This window comes from Telmatherina bonti (genome assembly GCF_933228915.1).
Source record: "Telmatherina bonti genome assembly, chromosome: 20".
Taxonomy (NCBI): domain Eukaryota; kingdom Metazoa; phylum Chordata; class Actinopteri; order Atheriniformes; family Telmatherinidae; genus Telmatherina; species Telmatherina bonti.
The window spans coordinates 4,046,399-4,066,845 of NC_136618.1; the positions used below are offsets into that span (position 1 = coordinate 4,046,399).

Below are 20,447 nucleotides of genomic sequence, written 5' to 3' on the forward strand. Positions count from 1 at the left end.
GATGGAAACGGTTTGGAATGGTCTGACGTGACACTTGGGTGCCTCTCACCTCTCTTAAACGTGCCTGGAGTTGAGTGGCATTCATCATCCGGTTTCTCAGGGCAGTGTTCACAATGTAGCGGTCATCAGCACGGGATGTGGCCAAAGGACGTCCACTTCTAGGCCTTTCTGTGACTCTTCCAGTCTCTCCATATCTCTGTTGCAACCTGCTGATGACACTCTGTGACACTCCAAGCTCAGTGGCCACTTCTGTCTGAGAACGTCCTGTTTGAAGCATGGCAATGGCAAGGGACTGTTCCATTGTTAGGTGTCGTCTTGGTCTCATGATGTCAAAATGTGAACAGCATGATGAGGACAACTGTTTGACCACCAGCTCTAATTGAACCAGGACATTTATTGGTCAATTCAAGGATCACACACCTGCCGTGATTTTTGCCGTTAAGCTCCTTGTTAGAGAACAGCAACTTGTGCAAAATTTATTAAAACATTTAACAGTTGGACATGTGCATTTAAAAGCTTAGAGAAGATCACATTAAGTTCACCTGTACAGGTTTGAATGCATTTTAGGCTTGTTTCACCCAAATTTCACCCAAAAGCTGAATATCCCTAACTTTTTGTGAATAGTGTATCTATATATATATATATATATATATATATATATATATATATATATATATATATATATATATATATATATATATGTATATACATACATAATATATATATATATATATATATATGTATATATATACAGAACCATTGACTGTCAGGAGGACCAGAAACTAGCAGGTTAAATCAAAAAGACAGAAAGAGAGCTACCTGCTGTTAATGAATAAACTTGCTGGATGACTCAGTGACTGTGATACATGCAGAACATTCAGAGTGGAACGTGTTCAGAGAAGAGTGATCATGCCTATGTGACCCCGCCCACCCACGGCTAGAGGCAGGCCAGGAGAACCCAGAGACCCGGGTAACCGACAGTCACCCCCAGGCACAGACCCCGTCTAATATGTTCTACAGAAAAAAACAGAAGCACGGTGGGGTTTCAGGTCCAGATCCGGTAGAACCCCAGAAGCACGGTGGGGTTTCAGGTCCAGATCCGTTAGAACCCCAGAATCACGGTGGGGTTTCAGGTCCAGATCCGGTAGAACCCCAGAATCACGGTAGGGTTTCAGGTCCAGATCCGGTAGAACCCCAGAATCATGGTGGGGTTTCAGGTCCAGATCCGGTAGAACCCCAGAATCATGGTGGGGTTTCAGGTCCAGATCCGGTAGAACCCCAGAACCACAGTGAGACAGGTGAACACGGAACCTAGAAAACAAAAATCTGCGTTTCCACTGAATCCATCTCACATTCCAGGTTCAGGTACCGTCCCATAACATACCTGCCAGATATTTGATGGTATCCAGTTTGTGAGACTCCAACATAGTTTTCAAACCAGCAACCTCAGTATCAATCTTCATGTTAGTCTGGGTCAGGTGCCGATCCTGCTCTGCGGTCTGGGGACAAACCAGAACCGGATTTCACAGACGTCACCGACCAGCAAAAACAGAACATTCCAATGTTTTTACCAACCATCTCCACAATCTCAGTCCGCGTTTCCAGAAGCTTCTTCTCATGTGCTGCTTTCTGAAAACAGAAACATTTCATCACGGATGATTCCAAACCCGGACAGGTGTACAGGTATACAGCTACACAGACGTACAGGTACACAGGTGTACAGGTTTACAGGTATACAGGCGTACTGGTACACAGGTGTACAGGTATACAGCTACACAGGCGTATGGGTACACCGGTGTACAGGTATACAGCTACACAGGTGTACAGGTATACATCTACACAGGCGTATGGGTACACAGGTGTACAGGTACACAGGTGTACAGCTACACAGATGTACGGGTACACAGGTGTATGGGTATACAGGCGTATGGGTACACAGCCGTATGGATACACAGGTGTGCAGGAGTACAGGTACACAGGTGTACAGTTACACACGTATACAGGTATACAGGTACACAGGTGTACAGCTACACAGGCCTACAGGTTTACAGGCATACAGCTACACAGCTGTACAGGTACACATAGCAGTACTGGTACACAGGTGTACAGGTTTACAGGCGTACAGCTACACAGGTGCACAGGTACATATAGCTGTACTGGTACACAGGTATACAGGTGTACAGCTACAGAGGCGTACGGGTACACAGGTATACGTGTACACAGGTGTAGAGTTACTTGCGTCTACAGGTACACAGGTATACAGCCACAGAAGCGTACGGGTACACAGGTGTACGTGTACACAGGTGTATAGATATACAGGTGTACAGGTACACAGGTTTACAGGTATAGAGGCGCACTGCTACACAGGCATACGGGTACACAGGTGTACAGGTATACAGCTACACAGGCATACGGTACACAGGTGATCAGGTATACAGGTGTACAGCTACACAGATGTACGGGTACACAGGCATACGGGTACACAGGTGTATGGGTACACAGGTGTACAGGTACACAGGTACACAGGTTTACAGGTATACAGGTATAGAGGCATACTGCTACACAGGCGTACGGGTACACAGGTGTACAGGTATACAGCTACACAGGCATATGGTACACAGGTGATCAGGTATACAGGTGTACAGCTACACAGATGTACAGGTACACAGGAATACGGGTACACAGGTGTACAGCTACACAGGCGTACGGGTGCCTAAATGTACAGGTATACAGGTACACAGGTGTACAGGTGTACAGCTACACAGGCGTACAAGTGTACAGGTACACAGGTGTACAGGTACATATAGCTGTACTGGTACACAGGTATATAGGTGTACAGCTACACAGGCGTACTGGTACACAGGTGTACAGGTATACAGCTACACAGGTGTATGGGTACACAGGTGTACAGGTATACAGCTACACAGGCATACAGGTACACAGGTGTACAGTTACACAAGTATACAGGTACACAGGTGTACAGGTACATATAGCTGTACTGGTACACAGGCGAACAGGTTTACCGGCGTAATGCTACACAAGTGTACAGGTACATATAGCTGTACTGGTACACAGGTATATAGGTGTACAGCTACACAGGTGTACAGGTGTACAGGTTTACAGGTATACAGGCGTACTGGTACACAGGTGTACAGGTATACAGCTACACAGGCGTATGGGTACACCGGTGTACAGGTATACAGCTACACAGGTGTACAGGTATACATCTACACAGGCGTATGGGTACACAGGTGTACAGGTATACAGGTGTACAGCTACACAGATGTACGGGTACACAGGTGTACAGGTATACAGGCGTATGGGTACACAGCCGTATGGATACACAGGTGTGCATGAGTACAGGTACACAGGTGTACAGTTACACAGGTATACAGGTTCACAGGTGTACAGCTACACAGGCCTACAGGTTTACAGGCATACAGCTACACAGGTGTACAGGTACACATAGTGGTACTGGTACACAGGTGTACAGGTTTACAGGCATACAGCTACGCAGGTGCACAGGTACATATAGCTGTACTGGTACACAGGTATACAGGTGTAGAGCTACAGAGGCGTACGGGTACACAGGTATACGTGTACACAGGTGTAGAGTTACTCGCGTCTACAGGTACACAGGTATACAGCCACAGAGGCGTACGGGTACACAGGTGTACGGGTACACAGGTGTATAGGTATACAGGTGTACAGGTACACAGGTGTACAGGTATACAGCTACACAGGCATACGGTACACAGGTGATCAGGTATACAGCTACACAGGCATACGGTACACAGGTGATCAGGTATACAGGTGTACAGCGACACAGATGTACGGGTACACAGGCATACGGGTACACAGGTGTACAGCTACACAGGTGTATGGGTACACAGGTGTACAGATACACAGGTTTACAGGTATAGAGGCATACTGCTACACAGGCGTACGGGTACACAGGTGTACAGGTATACAGCTACACAGGCATGTGGTACACAGGTGATCAGGTATACAGGTGTACAGCTACACAGATGTACAGGTACACAGGAATACGGGTACACAGGTGTACAGCTACACAGGCGTACGGGTACCTAAATGTACAGGTATACAGGTACACAGGTGTACAGGTGTACAGCTACACAGGCGTACAAGTGTACAGGTACACAGGCCCATAGGTACACAGCCGTATAGATAAACAGGTGTGCAGGTATACAGGTACACAGGTGTACAGGTACATATAGCTGTACTGGTACACAGGTATATAGGTGTACAGCTACACAAGTGTACAGGTATACAGGTGTACAGCTACACAGGCGTACTGGTACACAGGTGTACAGGTATACAGCTACACAGGTGTGTGGGTACACAGGTGTACAGGTATACAGGTGTACAGCTACACAGATGTACGGGTACACAGGTGTACGGGTAGACAGGCGTATGGGTACACAGCCGTATGGATACACAGGTGTGCAGGTATACAGGTACACAGGTGTACAGTTACACAGGTGTACAGCTACACAGGCCTACAGGTTTACAGGCATACAGCTACACAGGTGTACAGGTACACATGTGCACAGGTACATATAGCTGTACTGGTACACAGGTGTACAGCTACAGAGGCGTACGGGTACACAGGTATACGTGTAAACAGGTGTAGAGTTACTCGCGTCTACAGGTACACAGGTATACAGCCACAGAGGCGTACGGGTACACAGGTGTACGTGTACACAGGTGTATAGGTATACAGGTGTACAGGTACACAGGTATACAGGTATACAGGCGTACTGCTACACAGGTGTACAGGTACCCAGGTGTACAGGTACACATGTGAACAGATATACAAGATTACCTGTACAGTCTTCATGAAGAATACTCCCGGATGTCTTGGTGGATGAAGATAAAATTATTAATGTCCAATGGTTCACTAATAGAACCCAGAACTAGCAGAAGACCAGACTCTGAAGGTCTGATCTGATCCACCAGACATTGTTAAATCATGTGGTCTTCTGTCTTGTGTCAGAAAAACAAACTCAGACTAAATCATCACTTCGGTCCTTCAAACAATTAAGAATATATAACTGATAGAAAGTTTTCATGTAAAAATCTGAATTTTGATCATTTTGATAAAAAACTGGTGATGCATTCAGGGCCTGTAGTTTTTTTTTACCGTTCTTTGTGATAGAACAGATTAATAATAAAAACTTACAAGTTCTTTTACGCGGCTTTTCTCTACATTCATGTCCAGAAGGTTGTCCGACCGCACTTTATTCATGACATCCTGCAACACAGGAGATGAGGCAGAAGCTTCAGCGCGGTCCAGGTCCTGGACACGAGACCCCATCAGCAAGGACTACTTACCACCAGCTGGACTTTCAGCTGCAACAGCTGGACTTTCAGTTTCTGGACAAATGAAAAAAACTGTTCAATCACCATGGTAACCATTACCACGGTAAGCATGACGCATAAGGTGCATTTACATCAGGATAGTCCACAAGACTCGGTCTGATCAGGGACCTGGTTCAGTTTGGAGAGGGGGGGGGTCAAGATTAGTCTGGACCGAGACTGCGTTCACGCCGTGCTCCCCGAACAAATCGGACCTTTTAAAGAAAAATCTCCACCAGAGGAAAGAACATCAGAACATCTGGTCCAGGTTGATCAGATCCTGGTGGTCTGGACTACTAGTCCAGGTTGACCAGGTCCTGGTGGTCTGGACTACTAGTCCAGGTTAACCAGGTCCTAGTAGTCTGGACTACTGGTCCAGGTTGATCAGGTCCTGGTGGTCTGGACTACTAGTCCAGGTTAACGAGGTCCTGGTGGTCTGGACTACTAGTCCAGGTTAACCAGGTCCTGGTGGTCTGAACTACTAGTCCAGGTTGACCAGGTCCTGGTGGTCTGGACTACTAGTCCAGGTTAACCAGGTCCTAGTAGTCTGGACTACTGGTCCAGGTTGATCAGATCCTGGTGGTCTGGACTACTAGTCCAGGTTAACCAGGTCCTGGTGGTCTGAACTACTAGTCCAGGTTGACCAGGTCCTGGTGGTCTGGACTACTAGTCCAGGTTAACCAGGTCCTAGTAGTCTGGACTACTGGTCCAGGTTGATCAGGTCCTGGTGGTCTGGACTACTAGTCCAGGTTAACCAGGTCCTGGTGGTCTGAACTACTGGTCCAGGTTGATCAGGTCCTAGTGGTCTGGACTACTGGTCCAGGTTGATCAGGTCCTGGTGGTCTGGACTACTAGTCCAGGTTGACCAGATCCTAGTGGTCTGGACTACTGGTCCAGGTCCTGGTGGTCTGGACTACTGAGACAGATGTTCACCTCATTCTCAGCCAGCAGGGTGGAGAACTCGCTCTTTTCCAAGATGATCATGTCTTTCTTCACAGCAGCGATCTGAGACATCACTTGTTGGAACACGATTTCCTGTGGACACCACACCTCCGTCACTCCTCCGTCACTCCTCCGTCACACCTCCGTCACACCTCCGTCACTCCTCCATCACACCTCCGTCACACCTCCGTCACTCCTCCGTCACACCTCCATCACACCTCCGTCACACCTCCGTCACTCCTCCATCACAACTCCGTCACTCCTCCGTCACACCTCCGTCACACCTCCGTCACTCCTCCATCACACCTCCGTCACACCTCCGTCACACCTCCGTCACTCCTCCGTCACTCCTCCGTCACACCTCCATCACAACTCCGTCACTCCTCCGTCACACCTCCATCACAACTCCGTCACTCCTCCGTCACACCTCCGTCACACCTCCGTCACACCTCCGTCACTCCTCCGTCACACCTCCGTCACTCCTCCGTCACTCCTCCGTCACTCCTCCGTCACAACTCCGTCACACCTCCGTCACTCCTCCGTCACTCCTCCGTCACAACTCCGTCACTCCTCCGTCACACCTCCGTCACACCTCCGTCACTCCTCCGTCACTCCTCCGTCACTCCTCCATCACACCTCCGTCACTCCTCCGTCACACCTCCGTCACACCTCCGTCACTCCTCCGTCACACCTCCATCACACCTCCATCACAACTCCGTCACTCCTCCGTCACTCCTCCGTCACACCTCCGTCACACCTCCGTCACTCCTCCGTCACTCCTCCATCACTCCTCCGTCACACCTCCATCACAACTCCGTCACTCCTCCGTCACACCTCCATCACAACTCCGTCACTCCTCCGTCACACCTCCATCACAACTCCGTCACTCCTCCGTCACACCTCCGTCACACCTCCGTCACACCTCCGTCACTCCTCCATCACACCTCCGTCACTCCTCCGTCACACCTCCGTCACACCTCCGTCACACCTCCGTCACTCCTCCGTCACTCCTCCGTCACACCTCCGTCACTCCTCCGTCACTCCTCCATCACTCCTCCATCACTCCTCCGTCACACCTCCATCACAACTCCGTCACTCCTCCATCACTCCTCCGTCACTCCTCCATCACTCCTCCGTCACTCCTCCGTCACACCTCCGTCACTCCTCCGTCACTCCTCCGTCACAACTCCGTCACTCCTCCGTCACACCTCCGTCACTCCTCCGTCACTCCTCCATCACAACTCCGTCACTCCTCCGTCACTCCTCCGTCACTCCTCCGTCACTCCTCCGACACAACTCCGTCACTCCTCCGTCACACCTCCGTCACACCTCCGTCACTCCTCCGTCACACCTCCGTCACTCCTCCGTCACACCTCCGTCACACCTCCGTCACTCCTCCGTCACACCTCCGTCACTCCTCCATCACTCCTCCGTCACACCTCCGTCACTCCTCCGTCACACCTCCGTCACTCCTCCATCACTCCTCCATCACAACTCCGTCACTCCTCCGTCACTCCTCCGTCACTCCATCACTCCTCCGTCACTCCTCCGTCACAACTCCGTCACTCCTCCGTCACTCCTCCGTCACACCTCCGTCACTCCTCCATCACTCCTCCGTCACACCTCCATCACTCCTCCGTCACACCTCCATCACTCCTCCATCACTCCTCCGTCACTCCTCCGTCACTCCTCCGTCACAACTCCGTCACTCCTCCATCACTCCTCCATCACAACTCCGTCACTCCTCCGTCACTCCTCCGTCACACCTCCGTCACTCCTCCGTCACTCCTCCGACACAACTCCGTCACTCCTCCGTCACACCTCCGTCACACCTCCGTCACTCCTCCATCACACCTCCATCACACCTCCGTCACTCCTCCGTCACTCCTCCGTCACACCTCCGTCACACCTCCGTCACACCTCCGTCACTCCTCCGTCACACCTCCATCACAACTCCGTCACTCCTCCGTCACTCCTCCGTCACAACTCCGTCACTCCTCCGTCACTCCTCCATCACAACTCCGTCACTCCTCCGTCACTCCTCCGTCACACCTCCGTCACTCCTCCGTCACTCCTCCGTCACACCTCCATCACTCCTCCGTCACACCTCCATCACTCCTCCATCACTCCTCCGTCACTCCTCCGTCACTCCTCCATCACAACTCCGTCACTCCTCTGTCACACCTCCGTCACTCCTCCATCACAACTCCGTCACTCCTCCGTCACTCCTCCATCACAACTCCGTCACTCCTCCGTCACTCCTCCGTCACACCTCCGTCACTCCTCCATCACTCCTCCGTCACACCTCCATCACTCCTCCGTCACTCCTCCGTCACACCTCCATCACTCCTCCGTCACAACTCCGTCACAACTCCGTCACAACTCCGTCACTCCTCCATCACTCCTCCGTCACTCCTCCATCACAACTCCGTCACTCCTCCGTCACACCTCCGTCACACCTCCGTCACACCTCCGTCACTCCTCCGTCACAACTCCGTCACTCCTCCGTCACAACTCCGTCACACCTCCGTCACTCCTCCGTCACACCTCCGTCACACCTCCGTCACTCCTCCGTCACAACTCCGTCACTCCTCCGTCACAACTCCGTCACAACTCCGTCACACCTCCGTCACTCCTCCATCACTCCTCCGTCACAACTCCGTCACTCCTCCGTCACAACTCCGTCACTCCTCCGTCACAACTCCGTCACACCTCCGTCACTCCTCCGTCACAACTCCGTCACTCCTCCTTCACTCCTCCGTCACACCTCCATCACTCCTCCGTCACACCTCCGTCACTCCTCCGTCACACCTCCGTCACACCTCCGTCACTCCTCCGTCACAACTCCGTCACTCCTCCGTCACAACTCCGTCACAACTCCGTCACACCTCCGTCACTCCTCCATCACTCCTCCGTCACAACTCCGTCACTCCTCCGTCACAACTCCATCACTCCTCCGTCACAACTCCGTCACTCCTCCGTCACAACTCCGTCACACCTCCGTCACTCCTCCGTCACAACTCCGTCACACCTCCTTCACTCCTCCGTCACACCTCCATCACTCCTCCGTCACACCTCCGTCACTCCTCCATCACAACTCCGTCACTCCTCCGTCACTCCTCCCTCACACCTCCGTCACTCCTCCGTCACAACTCCGTCACTCCTCCATCACACCTCCGTCACTCCTCCCCAGTCATACCTCCTCCATCACACCTCCGTCACTCCTCCCCAGTCACACCTCCTCCTTCACTCCTCCGTCACACCTCCATCACTCCTCCGTCACACCTCCGTCACTCCTCCATCACACCTCCGTCACACTTCATCCGTCACACCTCCTCCATCACACCTCCTTCACTCTTCCGTCACAACTCCTCCGTCACACCTCCTCCGTCACACCACCTTCACACCTCCTCCATCACACCTCCTTCACTCCTCCGTCACACCACCTTCACACCTCCTCCGTCACTCCTCCGTCACAACTCCGTCACTCCTCCATCACAACTCCGTCACTCCTCCCCAGTCACACCTCCTCCATCACACCTCCATTACACCTCTGTCACACCTCCTCCGTCACTCCTCCATCACACCTCCTCTGTCACACCTCTGTCACACCTCCTCCGTCACTCCTCCTCCGTCACTCCTCCATCACAACTCCGTCAAACCTCCTCCATCACACCTCCGTCACACCTCCTCCGTCACTCCTCCATCACAACTCCGTCACACCTCCTCCATCACAACTCCGTCACACCTCTGTCACACCTCCTCCGTCACACCTCCTCTATCACACCTCCTCCGTCACTCCTCCATCACAACTCCGTCACACCTCCTCCGTCACACCTCCGTCACACCTCTGTCACACCTCCTCCGTCACTCCTCCGTCACACCTCCCCAGTCACACCTCCTCCGTCACACCTCCTCTATCACACCTCCTCCGTCACTCCTCCATCACAACTCCGTCACACCTCCTCCGTCACACCTCCGTCACAACTCCGTCACACCTCCTCCGTCACACCTCCGTCACACCTCCCCAGTCACACCTCCTCCGTCACACCTCCATCACACCACCTTCACTCCTCCGTCACAACTCCGTCACACCTCCTCCATCACTCCTCCGTTACACCTCCTTCACACCTCCCCAGTCACACCTCCTCCGTCACACCTCCGTCACACCTCCCCAGTCACACCTCCTCCGTCACACCTCCATCACACCACCTTCACTTCTCCGTCACAACTCCGTCACACCTCCTCCATCACTCCTCCGTTACACCTCCTTCACACCTCCATCACACCTCCCCAGTCACACCTCCTCCATCACTCCTCCGTCACTTTTCCGTCACACCTCCTCCGTCACACCTCCTTCGCTCCTCCGTCACTCCTCCTTCGCTCCTCCGTCACACCTCCTCCGTCACACCTCCTTCACTCTTCCTACACACCTCCACCATCACACCTCCTTCACTCCTCCGTCACTCCTCCGTCACACCTCTGTCACACCTCCTCCTTCACACCTCCTCCATCAAAACTCCATCACACCTCCGTCACTCCTCCATCACAACTCTGTCACACCTCCTCCATCACAACTCCATCCAACCTCTGTCACACCTCCTCCGTCACACCTCCTCTGTCACACCTCCTCCGTCACTCCTCCATCACAACTCCGTCACACCTCCTCCGTCACACCTCTGTCACACCTCCTCCGTCACTCCTCCATCACAACTCCGTCACACCTCCGTCACACCTCCATCACACCTCCTCCGTCACACCTCTGTCACTCCTCCGTCACTCCTCCGTCCCACCTCCGTTACACCTCCTTCACACCTCCATCACACCTCCGTCACTCCTCCGTCACTCCTCCATCACACCTCCTTCACACCTCCGTCACACCTCCGTCACTCCTCCTTCACACCTCCGTCACTCCTCCGTCACACCTCCTTCACACCTCCGTCACAACTCCGTCACACCTCCGTCACTCCTCCATCACTCCTCCGTCACAACTCCGTCACTCCTCCGTCACAACTCCGTCACAACTCCGTCACTCCTCCATCACACCTCCGTCACTCCTCCATCACAACTCCGTCACTCCTCCATCACACCTCCGTCACTCCTCCCCAGTCACACCTCCTCCATCACAACTCCGTCACTCCTCCCCAGTCACACCTCCTTCACTCCTCCGTCACACCTCCATCACTCCTCCGTCACACCTCCGTCACTCCTCCATCACAACTCCGTCACTCCTCCGTCACTCCTCCATCACAACTCCGTCACTCCTCCGTCACTCCTCCCTCACACCTCCGTCACTCCTCCATCACACCTCCGTCACTCCTCCCCAGTCATACCTCCTCCATCACACCTCCGTCACTCCTCCCCAGTCACACCTCCTCCTTCACTCCTCCGTCACACCTCCATCACTCCTCCGTCACACCTCCGTCACTCCTCCATCACACCTCCGTCACACTTCATCCGTCACACCTCCTCCATCACACCTCCTTCACTCTTCCGTCACAACTCCTCCGTCACACCTCCTCCGTCACACCACCTTCACACCTCCTCCATCACACCTCCTTCACTCCTCCGTCACACCACCTTCACACCTCCTCCGTCACTCCTCCGTCACAACTCCGTCACTCCTCCATCACACCTCCGTCACTCCTCCATCACAACTCCGTCACTCCTCCCCAGTCACACCTCCTCCATCACACCTCCATTACACCTCTGTCACACCTCCTCCGTCACTCCTCCATCACACCTCCTCCGTCACACCTCTGTCACACCTCCTCCGTCACTCCTCCTCCGTCACTCCTCCATCACAACTCCGTCAAACCTCCTCCATCACACCTCCGTCACACCTCCTCCGTCACTCCTCCATCACAACTCCGTCACACCTCCTCCATCACACCTCACACCTCCGTCACACCTCCTCCTTCACACCTCCTCCATCAAAACACCATCACACCTCCGTCACACCTCCGTCACTCCTCCATCACAACTCCGTCACACCTCCTCCATCACAACTCCGTCACACCTCTGTCACACCTCCTCCGTCACACCTCCTCTATCACACCTCCTCCGTCACACCTCCTCTATCACACCTCCTCCGTCACTCCTCCATCACAACTCCGTCACACCTCCTCCGTCACACCTCCGTCACACCTCTGTCACACCTCCTCCGTCACTCCTCCGTCACACCTCCCCAGTCACACCTCCTCCGTCACACCTCCTCTATCACACCTCCTCCGTCACTCCTCCATCACAACTCCGTCACACCTCCTCCGTCACACCTCCGTCACAACTCCGTCACACCTCCTCCGTCACACCTCTGTCACACCTCCCCAGTCACACCTCCTCCGTCACACCTCCATCACACCACCTTCACTCCTCCGTCACAACTCCGTCACACCTCCTCCATCACTCCTCCGTTACACCTCCTTCACACCTCCCCAGTCACACCTCCTCCGTCACACCTCCGTCACACCTCCCCAGTCACACCTCCTCCGTCACACCTCCATCACACCACCTTCACTTCTCCGTCACAACTCCGTCACACCTCCTCCATCACTCCTCCGTCACTTTTCCGTCACACCTCCTCCGTCACACCTCCTTCGCTCCTCCGTCACTCCTCCTTCGCTCCTCCGTCACACCTCCTCCGTCACACCTCCTTCACTCTTCCTACACACCTCCACCATCACACCTCCTTCACTCCTCCGTCACTCCTCCGTCACACCTCTGTCACACCTCCTCCTTCACACCTCCTCCATCAAAACTCCATCACACCTCCGTCACTCCTCCATCACAACTCCGTCACACCTCCTCCATCACAACTCCGTCCAACCTCTGTCACACCTCCTCCGTCACACCTCCTCTGTCACACCTCCTCCGTCACTCCTCCATCACAACTCCGTCACACCTCCTCCGTCACACCTCTGTCACACCTCCTCCGTCACTCCTCCATCACAACTCCGTCACACCTCCGTCACACCTCCATCACACCTCCTCCGTCACACCTCTGTCACTCCTCCGTCACTCCTCCGTCCCACCTCCGTCACACCTCCTTCACACCTCCGTCACTCCTCTGTTACACCTCCTTCACACCTCCATCACACCTCCGTCACTCCTCCGTCACTCCTCCATCACACCTCCTTCACACCTCCGTCACACCTCCGTCACTCCTCCTTCACACCTCCGTCACTCCTCCGTCACACCTCCTTCACACCTCCGTTACTCCTCCGTCACACCTCCTTCACACCTCCGTCACTCCTCCGTCACACGTCCGTCACAACTCCGTCACACCTCCGTCACTCCTCCTTCACACCTCCTTCACACCTCCGTCACACCTCCGTCACTCCTCCTTCACACCTCCTCCATCACAACTCCGTCACACCTCCTCCGTCACACCTCTGTCACACCTCCTCCATCACAACTCCGTCACACCTCCGTCACACCTCCATCACACCTCCTCCGTCACACCTCTGTCACTCCTCCGTCACTCCTCCGTCACACCTCCGTCACACCTCCTTCACACCTCCGTCACTCCTCTGTCACACCTCCTTCACAACTCCATCACACCTCCGTCACACCTCCATCACAGCTCCGTCACTCCTCCGTCACTCCTCCATCACACCTCCTTCACACCTCCGTCACACCTCCGTCACTCCTCCTTCACACCTCCGTCACTCCTCCGTCACACCTCCTTCACACCTCCGTCACAACTCCGTCACTCCTCCTTCACACCTCCGTCACACCTCCGTCACACCTCCTTCACACCTCCGTCACACCTCCGTCACACCTCCGTCACAACTCCGTCACACCTCCGTCACACCTCCGTCACTCCTCCTTCACACCTCCTTCACACCTCCGTCACACCTCCTTCACACCTCCGTCACTCCTCCGTCACTCCTCCTTCACACCTCCGTCACTCCTCCGTCACACCTCCGTCACTCCTCCGTCACTCCTCCGTCACACGTCCGTCACACCTCCGTCACTCCTCCGTCACTCCTCCTTCACACCTCCTTCACACCTCCTTCACACCTCCGTCACACCTCCGTCACTCCTCCTTCACACCTCCTTCACACCTCCGTCACACCTCCGTCACTCCTCCGTCACTCCTCCTTCACACCTCCTTCACACCTCCGTCACACCTCCGTCACACCTCCGTCACTCCTCCGTCACTCCTCCGTCACACCTCCTTCACACCTCCGTCACACCTCCTCCGTCACACCTCCGTCACACCTCCCCAGTCACACCTCCTCCGTCACACCTCCATCACACCACCTTCACTCCTCCGTCACAACTCCGTCACACCTCCTCCATCACTCCTCCGTTACACCTCCTTCACACCTCCCCAGTCACACCTCCTCCGTCACACCTCCATCACACCACCTTCACTCCTCCGTCACAACTCCGTCACACCTCCTCCATCACTCCTCCGTTACACCTCCTTCACACCTCCATCACACCTCCCCAGTCACACCTCCTCCATCACTCCTCCTTCGCTCCTCCGTCACTCCTCCTTCGCTCCTCCGTCACTTTTCCGTCACACCTCCTCCGTCACACCTCCTTCGCTCCTCCGTCACTCCTCCTTCGCTCCTCCGTCACACCTCCTCCGTCACACCTCCTCCGTCAAAACTCCATCACAACTCCGTCACACCTCCTCCATCACAACTCCGTCACACCTCTGTCACACCTCCTCCGTCACACCTCCTCTGTCACACCTCCTCCGTCACTCCTCCATCACAACTCCGTCACACCTCCGTCACACCTCCATCACACCTCCTCCGTCACACCTCTGTCACTCCTCCGTCACTCCTCCGTCACTCCTCTGTCACACCTCCTTCACACCTCCGTCACTCCTCTGTCACACCTCCTTCACAACTCCTTCACAACTCCGTCACACCTCCGTCACTCCTCCGTCACTCCTCCATCACACCTCCTTCACACCTCCGTCACACCTCCGTCACTCCTCCTTCACACCTCCGTCACTCCTCCGTCACACCTCCGTCACACCTCCGTCACAACTCCGTCACTCCTCCGTCACACCTCCTTCACACCTCCGTCACTCCTCCGTCACACCTCCTTCACAGCTCCGTCACACCTCCGTCACACCTCCGTCACACCTCCTTCACACCTCCGTCACTCCTCCGTCACACCTCCGTCACACCTCCGTCACTCCTCCGTCACACCTCCTTCACACCTCCGTCACTCCTCCGTCACACGTCCGTCACAACTCCGTCACACCTCCGTCACTCCTCCTTCACACCTCCTTCACACCTCCGTCACACCTCCGTCACTCCTCCTTCACACCTCCGTCACTCCTCCGTCACTCCTCCATCACACCTCCTTCACACCTCCGTCACTCCTCCTTCACACCTCCGTCACTCCTCCTTCACACCTCCTTCACACCTCCGTCACACCTCCGTCACTCCTCCTTCACACCTCCGTCACTCCTCCGTCACTCCTCCATCACACCTCCGTCACACCTCCGTCACTCCTCCTTCACACCTCCGTCACTCCTCCGTCACTCCTCCATCACACCTCCTTCACACCTCCGTCACACCTCCTTCACACCTCCGTCACTCCTCCGTCACACGTCCGTCACAACTCCTTCACAACTCCGTCACTCCTCCTTCACACCTCCGTCACTCCTCCGTCACACCTCCGTCACTCCTCCGTCACACCTCCTTCACACCTCCGTCACTCCTCCGTCACACCTCCGTCACAGCTCCTTCACACCTCCTTCACACCTCCTTCACACCTCCGTCACACCTCCTTCACACCTCCGTCACTCCTCCTTCACACCTCAGTCACACCTCCATCACACCTCCTTCACACCTCCTTCACACCTCCGTCACTCCTCCGTCACACCTCCATCACAACTCCGTCACTCCTCCATCACAACTCCGTCACACCTCCTTCACACCTCCTTCACACCTCCTTCACACCTCCGTCACTCCTCCGTCACAACTCCGTCACACCTCCATCACAACTCCGTCACTCCTCCGTCACACCTCCTTCACACCTCCTTCACACCTCCGTCACACCTCCGTCACTCCTCCGTCACACCTCCTTCACACCTCCGTCACTCCTCCGTCACACCTCCTTCACAGCTCCGTCACACCTCCGTCACACCTCCGTCACACCTCCTTCACACCTCCGTCACTCCTCTGTCACACCTCCTTCACACCTCCATCACAACTCCTTCACACCTCCATCACACCTCCGTCACTCCTCCGTCACACCTCCTTCACACCTCCTTCACACCTCCGTCACACCTCCTTCACACCTCCGTCACACCTCCGTCACTCCTCCTTCACACCTCCGTCACTCCTCCGTCACACCTCCTTCACACCTCCGTCACACCTCCGTCACAACTCTGTCACACCTCCGTCACTCCTCCGTCACACCTCCGTCACACCTCCTTCACACCTCCTTCACACCTCCGTCACACCTCCGTCACACCTCCGTCACAACTCCGTCACTCCTCCGTCACACCTCCTTCACAGCTCCTTCACAGCTCCGTCACACCTCCGTCACACCTCCTTCACACCTCCGTCACACCTCCGTCACTCCTCCGTCACACCTCCGTCACTCCTCCTTCACACCTCCTTCACACCTCCGTCACTCCTCCGTCACACCTCCGTCACAACTCCGTCACACCTCCGTCACTCCTCCGTCACACGTCTGTCACACGTCTGTCACAACTCCGTCACACCTCCGTCACTCCTCCGTCACTCCTCCGTCACACCTCCGTCACACCTCCGTCACACGTCCGTCACAACTCCTTCACACCTCCGTCACTCCGTCACTCCTCCGTCACACCTCCGTCACTCCTCCGTCACACCTCCTTCACTCCTCCGTCACACCTCCGTCACACCTCCTTCACTCCTCCGTCACACCTCCGTCACAGCTCCTTCACACCTCCGTCACACCTCCGTCACTCCTCCGTCACACCTCCTTCACACCTCCGTCACTCCTCCGTCACACGTCCGTCACACCTCCTTCACACCTCCGTCACTCCTCCGTCACACGTCCGTCACAGCTCCTTCACACCTCCTTCACACCTCCGTCACACCTCCGTCACTCCTCCGTCACACCTCCTTCACTCCTCCGTCACACCTCCGTCACAGCTCCTTCACACCTCCTTCACACCTCCGTCACACCTCCGTCACTCCTCCGTCACACCTCCTTCACACCTCCGTCACTCCTCCGTCACTCCTCCGTCACAGCTCCTTCACACCTCCTTCACACCTCCGTCACACCTCCGTCACTCCTCCTTCACACCTCCTTCACACCTCCGTCACTCCTCCTTCACATCTCCGTCACTCCTCCGTCACACCTCCGTCACTCCTCCGTCACAACTCCTTCACACCTCCTTCACACCTCCGTCACTCCTCCTTCACACCTCCTTCACACCTCCGTCACACCTCCGTCACTCCTCCGTCACACCTCCGTCACTCCTCCGTCACAACTCCTTCACACCTCCTTCACACCTCCGTCACTCCTCCTTCACACCTCCGTCACACCTCCTTCACACCTCCTTCACACCTCCGTCACTCCTCCGTCACTCCTCTGTCATACAGTCATCACTCCTACTCCGTCACACCGTCTCTTTCCTTCTGTTTCCTCCCCTCCCTCCCACTCTGGCCCGCAACTTTGTCCTGTCTGACTCTGAGCCTCTTTTTACATCTCTTTACTCTTTACTCAAATTGACATCATGGATTTGATCGGCTGGTCTCTCAACGCAATCGATCAAATTTTCTCAACCTGGAGATCAGGCAGAGGGGAGCCCGCATGTCCTGAGGGGACGCTTCCTGTTGGATACGTTCAGGACTCATGGGCCAGGTGGAGACCGATGTGTCTGGCGGTTCTGTCCTCTGAGGACGTGGAGGATGTTTACATCTTTGGCTTATTGGTGATCGGGATTCTGCTGATTGGCCCTGGTGGAGTCCTGATCTACCTGAAGACCCGTGAGATTATGGCAACAACTGGCAGGCTGCCTGAATTCTGTAACGGTATGTGCCGAACTCTTGTGTTGACCGGAATAAAGAAGGGGACTTTATGTCAAATTATACCAAAGAATGATTTATGACCCCTGCCATCCAATGAGAAGCTGCCACGTCACACGTGGGCGTGGCTTAATGAGCCGGAAGTCCCTCCCCCTTTGTGAGCCAATCAGCGTGTGCCACGTCATGAGTGGGCGTAACTTGGGTGAGGGGCGGCCCCTGGACCACGTGATGTCCGGAAGTGACGTATGTCCGTACGTCATGCCTGGGCGGCATGTCCGGACATGTCTTCTAGACGTACGTCATGTCAGGGCGGTGTGCCTCAACATGTTAGGGGCATGTCCGAACGAGTCTAGAGGTGTAAAGAGGGGTCGGGGAAAAAAAGAAAATTAAAAATAAACGTCTAAGAGAAAGAGTAATAAAATAAGGTAAAGAAAGTTTTGGGGAAAAAAAAAACGCATTACCTTCTCCATATGCGTGTCTCTGATGCAGTCAGTATATCTTCAGCGATGAGACATGTGGTTTATTTTTGCCTTTGAGGGTTTTGGGTCTACTGGAAAAGAGCAAACTTATCATGGGAAATGCAAAAAGTAGTATAAACAGAGTGTACTGGGTGGGAAGAGAGAAAAAAAAATTTCTGCTGGCTGAAAAAATCCTCTCTGAGTCTGTTTGTATTTACACCCCCTCCCTTCTACTGGCGTGTGTTGTAGTGACAAGCACCCCCCTTGACTGCAGCAGGCTTTTTACCACCCTCTGTTCGGGTGTTTTCTGTGACTTTTGCGTAGATAAACTATTGGAAACAGAAGACGAATTAAACTATGATGATATATGCAAAAAGAGTAGTAAAAATTAGAAGTGTTATCAAAAAGGTACTAATAAACGGATGGGAAAAGAAAAAAGTTTTTTTTTTTTTACTCCTGCAGTCTGCAAAATCCTTTTCCCCTCGGTGGTGGGACATGTGTTCTGTTGTTGGACTGAAAGAAGAGCAAAAAAGCCGACTTATTATTATATTTGTAGAGTTTTAACTGATAAAAGTTAACGGAGTACCTTTTTTCTACACACGTCTATCTGCTGCTCATGCATTTTGAGTCTGTTTTTACTGAAGGAAGAGAAAAAAGTTCCTTTGACTGTCTCTGTTTAAATCCTGTAACCCCGGTATTTGCTGGGTTAACTTACAGAGAAGTGTCAGCATGCTGTTAGCTGAGATAATACAAACAGAACATTCTCTCTCTCTCAAAGTGAGCTTTTATTGCTTAATGACCCTCTAACGGTCAAGAAAAGCTGCCAACGGTTGCTTCTTGTCTGAAAGTTAAGTTAACGTACTTAACACGTACTTTGGTTCAGTTGACAATGTTGGGTCAGTTTTGTCCTGCAGGTTTTGCTCTGGCCTTATTCTCAAGTACTTTGAGCCTTTGTCCGAAAGCCAACTTCACTACATCAACTTTCCCGCCGATCTGAACGAGCTGAAAATAGTTTGCATTCCTCTAGTTGGGACAGGTGTCATCGCAGGTACTTCTCACATGGTTTCATAAAGTTATCAATGTTATACAAACTTTGTGAGGTGTTTAGTTTACCTGATTCCACATTTTCTACTTGCAAGTCTTCTCAGCACAATGTGTGGACCTTTTAAATGTAACCTGTGGTCCTGTTCACCGAATAATGCTGACGGCCGACACGCTGCATAACAGTAGCATAGAATGACCTTGTTAGCAGACTGATGTCGTAACATTTTAACAGAGAAGTTTTTATATTAGCTAATATTAGTCACTGTGAGGCGCTTCATTCTGTTCACACAGAATTAAAAAAAGAACTGTTTATGTTGTTCCAGAGAATTTGCTTCGTCAGTCGGACTTTTCCCTCCAATTAGCGTCTTTATCAGGCTGGGGAAGAGTCTTTCTTCTATTTTAGAAACAGATAAGAAGAAAATGAAAGAAGTTTCTCAATTCTCTACTTAGACCGTCTCCATTTGTGATTGTTGCTGTTGGAACAAGCAGATCTTTCTGTCTCACACTGACTGAACAGCTATCAGTGATGAAACTATTAGCCTTTGGTTTGCAGGTTGTAACACCTGGGTTGTGGTTTGATTTCATCAGGTGTGAAGTGTGGAGCCCTCCAGGAACGCTGCAAAACAAA

At 53.5% G+C, this 20,447-nt stretch overlaps 1 protein-coding gene across 1 annotated transcript in view; it reads right to left on the reverse strand.

The window, feature by feature from the left end:
- Positions 1 to 773: 773 nt before the first annotated feature.
- Positions 774 to 20,447, reverse strand: part of mcur1 (mitochondrial calcium uniporter regulator 1) — a 33,454-nt gene continuing 13,780 nt past the window's right edge. The window contains exons 4-9 of the mRNA XM_079259342.1: positions 6,313 to 6,414; positions 5,356 to 5,397; positions 5,204 to 5,275; positions 1,576 to 1,629; positions 1,385 to 1,499; positions 774 to 1,311 (exon numbers count right to left, since the gene is read on the reverse strand). Coding sequence (XP_079115468.1) covers positions 1,256 to 1,311; positions 1,385 to 1,499; positions 1,576 to 1,629; positions 5,204 to 5,275; positions 5,356 to 5,397; positions 6,313 to 6,414 — 441 coding nt within the window. The 3' untranslated portion in view covers positions 774 to 1,255. The remainder of the gene's footprint in view (positions 1,312 to 1,384; positions 1,500 to 1,575; positions 1,630 to 5,203; positions 5,276 to 5,355; positions 5,398 to 6,312; positions 6,415 to 20,447) is intronic.